Here is a 7,311-nt window from a genome sequence, read left to right as displayed (position 1 = left end):
ACCCATCGCCTGTGCAGCCCGGAAGGAAACGGTTGACCAACCTGTTTCTACGGGTCCGGAGTCAGAGGGGGTGCCGGAACCCGACCCCCCTGGGGAACCATGGGAGGAAGAGCCTAGCCTCTCCCTCCTCGATTTCGAGGGGCCAGTCAAGACACCCGCGGGGGGCCAACTGAGACTGGGACAATTCGGGACGACCCAGTGGGAGGATACTAACTCGAAAGCTAGAGAGGAACCAGGCTATGTGGGGTGGCCAGTCCTCTTCTGGCTGTGCCGGGTAGAGATTATAACAGAACGTGGCCAAGATGTTCAAAAATGACCAGCATGGTCGAATAATAATAAGGCAGAACAGTTGAAACTGGAGCAGCAGCACAGTCAGGTGGACTGGGGATAGCAAGGAGCCATCATGTCAGGTAGTCCTGGGGCACGGTCCTAGGGCTCAGGTCCTCCGAGAGAGAGAAAGAAAGAGAGAATTAGAAAGAGCATATGTGGGGTGGCCAGTCCTCTTCTGGCTGTGCCGGGTGGAGATTATAACAGAACGTGGCCAAGATGTTCAAAAATGACCAGCATGGTTGAATAATAGTAAGGCAGAACAGTTGAAACTGGAGCAGCAGCATGGCCAGGTGGACTGGGGACAGCAAGGAGTCATCATGTCAGGTAGTCCTGGGACATGGTCCTAGGGCCCAAGTCAGTTGAAACTGGAGCAGCAGCATGGCCAGGTGGACTGGGGACAGCAAGGAGTCATCATGTCAGGTAGTCCTGGGGCATGGTCCTAGGGCTCAGGTCCTCCGAGAGAGAGAAAGAAAGAGAGAAGGAGAGAATTAGAGAACGCACACTTAGATTCACACAGGACACCGAATAGGACAGGAGAAGTACTCCAGATATAACAAACTGACCCTAGCCCCCCGACACATAAACTACTGCAGCATAAATACTGGAGGCTGAGACAGGAGGGGTCAGGAGACACTGTGGCCCCATCCGAGGACACCCCCGGACAGGGCCAAACAGGAAGGATATAACCCCACCCACTTTGCCAAAGCACAGCCCCCACACCACTAGAGGGATATCTTCAACCACCAACTTACCATCCTGAGGCAAGGCCGAGTATAGCCCACAAAGATCTCCGCCACGGCACAACCCAAGGGGGGGGGGCCAACCCAGACAGGCTGACCACAACAGTGAATCAACCCACCCAGGTGACGCCCCCCCCCCCCCCCCCCAGGGACGGCATGAGAGAGCCCCAGCAAGCCAGTGACTCAGTCCCCGTAACAGGGTTAGAGGCAGAGAATCCCAGTGGAAAGAGGGGAACCGGCCAGGCAGAGACAGCAAGGGCGGTTCGTTGCTCCAGAGCCTTTCCGTTCACCTTCCCACTCCTGGGCCAGACTACACTCAATCATATGACCCACTGAAGAGATGAGTCTTCAGTAAAGACTTAAAGGTTGAGACCGAGTTTGCGTCTCTGACATGGGTAGGCAGACCGTTCCATAAAAATTGAGTTCTATAGGAGAAAGCCCTGCCTCCAGCTGTTTGCTTAGAAATTCTAGGGACAATTAGGAGGTCTGCGTCTTGTGACCGTAGCGTACGTGTAGGTATGTACGGCAGATCAAGCAGATCTAGACTGCCGATTTTCACCCGCAGATGGATGGGCTCGTCGAGTGCTTCAGTAAAACCCTTTAGCAAATGCTGCGGAAGGTCATCGAGCAGGACAGGAAGAACTGGGACCAGCTACTACCCCACTTAATGTTCTCAATCCGAGAAGTACACCAGTCCTCCACAGGGTTTTCCCCTTTTGAACTCCTCAACGGGAGGAGGCCACGCTGCCTATTGGACCTCACCAAGGAGGTGTGGGAAGCCCAACCGACTCCATTACGCAGCGTGGTAGAGCACATGGAGACGATGAGGGAGCGGATGACAGCCACATGGCCAGTCGTGAGGGAACATATGGAGAAGGCACAACGCAGACAAGCCGGGTTGACCGCAAACCCCAAGAAGTGCAAACTAGGTTTTGAGGAGGTGAAGTATCCTCGGATGGGACCATAGTGTCTCCTGACCCCTCCTGTCTCAGCCTCCAGTATTTATGCTGCAGTAGTTTGTGTCGGGGGGCTAGGGTCAGTTTGTTATATCTGGAGTACTTCTCCTGTCCTATTCGGTGTCCTGTGTGAATCTAAGTGTGCGTTCTCTAATTCTCTCCTTCTTTCTTTCTCTCTCTCGGAGGACCTGAGCCCTAGGACCATGCCCCAGGACTACCTGACATTATGACTCCTTGCTGTCCCCAGTCCATCTGACTGTGCTGCTGCTCCAGTTTCAACTGTTCTGCCTAGTTATTATTTGACCGTGCTGGTCATTTATGAACATTTGAACATCTTGGCCATGTTCTGTTATCTCCACCCGGCACAGCCAGAAGAGGACTGGCCACCCCACATAGCCTGGTTCCTCTCTAGGTTTCTTCCTAGGTTTTGGCCTTTCTAGGGAGTTTTTCCTAGCCACCGTGCTTCTACACCTGCATTGCTTGCTGTTTGGGGTTTTAGGCTGGGTTTCTGTACAGCACTTTGAGATATCAGCTGATGTACGAAGGGCTATATAAATACATTTTATTTGATTTGAAGTACCTGGGGTATTTGATCAGACGGGGAAGTTAAGCCCCAGGAGAGGAAGGTTCACGCGGTACGTGACTGGCCCGTTCTACGCACCAAGACACAGGTCAAGTCCTTCCTGGGACTGGCAGGATACTATAGCCGGTTTATCCCCAACTTTGCGGCTATAGCTTCCCCACTCGCCGATCTAACCAGAGCCCGCCTCCCAAAAACAGTGACATGGACGGACGAGACAGAAGCGGTGGTCAGCCATCTGAAGGAAGCGCTGTGCTCCCATCCGATTCTCGTAACACCTGATTTCCAGGTGCCGATGGTGGTCCAGACGGATGCATGTGATACGGGACTAGGGGCTGTTCTGTCCCAGATACACGATGGGGTGCTAGACACTCAAGAATGACCTGTTAGGTACCCACTTCACCCTGGTCACGGACCATGCTCCCCTGATCTGGATGGCAAGGGGAAAGGACACAAACGGTGGGGTCACCAGGTGGTTCTTGTCCCTTCAACCCTTCTCTTTTTCTGTTGTGCACAAGTCAGGGTCGAATCATGGAAACGCGGATGCCCTATCGAGAAGGGAGACATATGTCGCACCGATGACAGTCCCCTCCCTGATAGAGCTGGGGTGGTGACATACAGCACGTCAGCCACCAGGGGGAGACTCGTAGAGGCCTGGTGACAGACGGTGTATACATCACGAGGCGATGGCTCCATCTGCTGGACGTGCCAGGTCTCGACGGGTTCTCCGGCCAGTACTAATTGGGGCTGATTGGGAGTTGGTGAGTAATCTCATGGGCTGATTGCTCACCAGCTGTGCAAAGCCCATGAAGCTGCCAGAAGGGCAGCACACAGGGAGAGTGGGGGAAGAAAGGACTCCTGTATAGTTGGGGACGGTTACAGAGGTAACAGGAGGGAGTGCAGTTTTGATCCCGCAAGACCCGGAGCCCAGAAGACGTTATTCTCATCGGGGAGACATACCCTTTTCTTTTTGACTTATTATTTAAATAAACTCCCTTGAAACTGAGCTAATCCTTCTCTGTCCGTGTCTGATCTGTGTAAACGTCTTGACCAAACCCTCTGTTCTGCCACAACACTGATATGCAAATTGTTTTTGTCAAAGTCATACAGGCATCTAGATTGAAATATAGTATAAACAATCCATTAAATTAGACATGTATTTATTTATATATACTACATATATACCAGAACGCTTTTCTATACCAGAAATTCAGAAGCAACATAAAACTCATCATGTTTCACACAGCAGTGGGCCCATATAGGCCAGCAGAACATCGGACCAAATACGTCCTGTTCACATTTCAGAAACATGTCAACAAAACAAATTACAACACAGCACATGATATAATATAAGCTCTCTTTTTGGTGACAATCACTGTTCAAAATGTAAACATCATTCTGTTGGGGTCTGATGAGAGAGAGAACACCACTGAGTGCACATGGATCCATCAACTGCTCTGAGTCGCCCTACTCACAGGCAGGCACATTTTATCACTATCACCATAACCATCATCACCATCATCATCACTATCACCATAACCATCATCATCACTATCCCCATAACCGTCATCATCGCCATCACCATCACGATCATGTTGCTACAACAAAGAGCTGTATCAGGGAAAACTCTCTTTTTATACAGCACTGTAAAACCTGTTGGCAAAAATTGACTCAGTCAGCTTTCAGAGTACCATGGGAGTTAACTTACAAATAAATCATAGTTAGGAATCATCCATAAACACATCCATATTGAAATAATTTGCATCAAAGGACAGATAGTATTCATAATGACATAAAAGGCAACACATCCTCAAGACACTTGATTCTATTTACAGGACAATTGGCTTTGTAGACTATATTTTTCAGTAGTATCCAGCACATGGACATGCTATGTCTGTTGTTTCTATATTGTTCTGTACAAGAGGCCAGTTTTGCTGCTGTCCAGTGAGGGTCTATAGTTCAGGGCTGGACCTCATCCAGGGCCTCACAGTGGACATCATGCGTAATCCAGTGAGGTGACAGTGACAGACAAAAGCAGGGAAGAGGGTCCTCTGTCCAGAGACACACTGAAGAGCACACAAGTACCCAACATATTTAGGCTGAAAATGACAACTAGAGCATTGACATGAAATGACGCTGGAACACCTGACTTTAGAGGGATCAAAGCACCAGAGCTCTGGAAATGTACAGCATCTATCAGGGAAAGGTCAGGTCCTTGTCTCGTCTAGATCGTCATATCTACTGGAGAGAACATTACAACAAATGGAAAGGCCTTTCCTCTCACTTTGTTCAACAACCTTTTTTGTTCTCAGGTGAGAGCTCACGATCGGTGAGTTAACTGGTGCATACGGTCATTTCTGTTGTGACACCTTCTTCCCCATTGGCTGACTGACACGGAACCATTCACTTCACTGCCTGAGAAATACCCCATTGATGTAGTGTGAAATGAGAGAGGAGAGTTGTTTTAAAACAGTGTCTGTGACAACCAATGTCTGCTTCAGATCCCTACACACCTACCACTGTGTCATGATCAATAAAGATCGAATAACTGAGAACTTCTGATCTTACAGGAGGAAAAGAGCACAATTTCAATACATTCCTGATACTTCAGTGCCACATACTATTTTTCTGCTACACACTGTACTGAACACATACGTACTCTGTTTCATAGGTCTAAGAAGTGAGGAAACATTCTTTACATCTTGAGTTATTCAACTTTGTTATTAATCAAAATGCAACTGGTGAACGTTTGCACTGTACGCCAGCAGTCCTCATATCTTCATTGTCTTGTTGATTTGACAAACATATTGCACTCCTACAAACACACACTCTTAGAAAAGAAGGTGCTTTCTAGAACCTTTAAAGAACCCTTTTTGGTTCCAGGTAGAATGCTTTTGGGTTCCATGTAGAACCCTTTCCACAGAGGGTTTTACATGGAACCCAAAAGGGTTCTACCTGGAACCCAAAAGGGTTCCCCCCTGGAACTAAAAAGGGTTATCCTATTGAACCTTTATTTAACTAGGCATGTCAGTTAAGAACAAATTCTTATTTACAATGACAGCTTACCCCGGCCAAATCCTCCGGGACGGCGCTGGGCCAATTGTGCGCCGCCCTATGGGACTCCCGATCACGGCCGGCTGTGATACAGCCCGGGATCAAACCAGGATCAAACAAAGGTCTGTAGTGACGCCTCTAGCACTGAGATGCAATGCCTTAGGCTGCTGCGTTACTCGGGAGCCAGCTGAAGAACTCATTTGGAACCCTTTTTTCTAAGAGTGCAGATACACACACGTACAGATGCACACTCAGTACACGACCTGACAGTGTGCTTCAAACTGAGGACCCCTGTCTTTCTGATACCCAGTTTTGCTGTCCATCTTCCTGCTCTTCTTCTACAAGTCCCGGCCCTAACAGCGGTCATCCTCGTCCGTGTCACTCAAGAGCTCGCAGGCAACCACAGAGCTGGCCTGACCCAGGCGTTTATGGAAGTGTCCGTTGGGGACCTGCCAGTTGTGTCTGAGCTGGGGGGCAGAGCTGATGGTGTTGGCCCGGCCCAGACTGGTTGCAATGGCCGCCTCGAAGGTCAGAGTCTCATCCAGGCCTGAGGAGTCTGGGCTGTGTAACTCTTCGTGCAGGGTCAGGTACGGCTCCGAGATGTACCGGTGAGGTGAGGGGTGCGGGTGACTGACCCCTAACCCTGGGCCACCCACCCCTATTCCCAGCCCCGCTCCTGACTCTGGGGCTAGCCTTTCCCCCTCCTCCCGCAACGAGGGATCCTCCATCTCTCCGGGGGCCTCCTGGGGCCGGGCTCTGCCCTCACTGGCAGCAGGGGGGGAGAGGTGGGCTCGGCACACCAGGGGGGAGTAGGAGATGTGAGGGCGTGGCCGCAAGGGCGTCTGGGGGAGCTGGCGCCGGCCGCGGGGTATGCTGGACAGGTCTGGGCTGCCTGAAGTGTTGCCCTGCAGAGAGTAGAGACCTCACACATAAACCAAGCTTCAATGGTAGTAGGGACAGTGTTTGATAGATAAAGCCAGGAATTGAATAATAATAGGCTCAGGGCCGTTGAGAGAACACTCACCTGTCTGTGGAGGGCATGTGTGCGTCCCTCACTGGGGGAACGGGACTGCTTGCGTTCTTGTGACGGGTCCTGGCTCCGCTCCTCAGAGTTGCAGCGGGACACGTCGGGAGACAGCAGGTGACGCCTCTCTTTGGAGCGCCCCCGCTCATGATCCACTGGTTCCCTGAGGTTGCACCTGATTCCTGAGAGGCAGCGGGAGAGAGGGGAGCTATGAAGAGGAACACAGTATAGTAAATACACAGCCATCAGGGGGCATCTGAAACTGATAGCTTCCACTGTTCTTCAATGGTTTTAAAGTATGAAAGGGGTCAGGATCAGTGAATGGACCCTAAGCAGAGGCATATTGAAAACATTCCAGCTTTAACCAGAGTGAAGGAAAAGATGCCATGTAAACTCAGTGGCTGACTGTTACTGTGTGTAGTATACCTCTGATGCTCCTCTGTCGTGGTCTGTTCAGACGGTCAGGACTGACCCTCTTCAGAGAGTACTCCTCCTGCCACAGGCCATTCACACATTGATCCCCAATAGTGGAGAAGGAGCGCTTCATTGATTTGCTGCTGTCTGTCCCCACCTACACACAAACAGATAAACACATACACACATACAGTAGACACACACACATATATA

General features: G+C 50.4%; 1 protein-coding gene across 7 annotated transcripts in view; it reads right to left on the bottom strand.

Moving 5' to 3' along the window:
• Window positions 1-5,704: 5,704 nt before the first annotated feature.
• Window positions 5,705-7,311, bottom strand: part of LOC123996936 (voltage-dependent R-type calcium channel subunit alpha-1E) — a 118,494-nt gene continuing 116,887 nt past the window's right edge. For all 7 annotated transcript variants that reach the window (XM_046300799.1, XM_046300798.1, XM_046300802.1 and 4 more), the window contains 3 exons: window positions 7,111-7,255; window positions 6,685-6,866; window positions 5,705-6,565 (listed from right to left, as the gene is read on the bottom strand). In XM_046300799.1, the coding sequence (XP_046156755.1) occupies window positions 6,014-6,565; window positions 6,685-6,866; window positions 7,111-7,255 (879 nt within the window). In that variant the 3' untranslated portion in view covers window positions 5,705-6,013. The remainder of the gene's footprint in view (window positions 6,566-6,684; window positions 6,867-7,110; window positions 7,256-7,311) is intronic.

This window comes from Oncorhynchus gorbuscha, linkage group LG15, assembly GCF_021184085.1.
Source record: "Oncorhynchus gorbuscha isolate QuinsamMale2020 ecotype Even-year linkage group LG15, OgorEven_v1.0, whole genome shotgun sequence".
NCBI classification, from domain to species: domain Eukaryota; kingdom Metazoa; phylum Chordata; class Actinopteri; order Salmoniformes; family Salmonidae; genus Oncorhynchus; species Oncorhynchus gorbuscha.
Note: the sequence above shows the minus strand (reverse complement) of the source record. Positions and strands in the feature narration are given on the sequence as shown.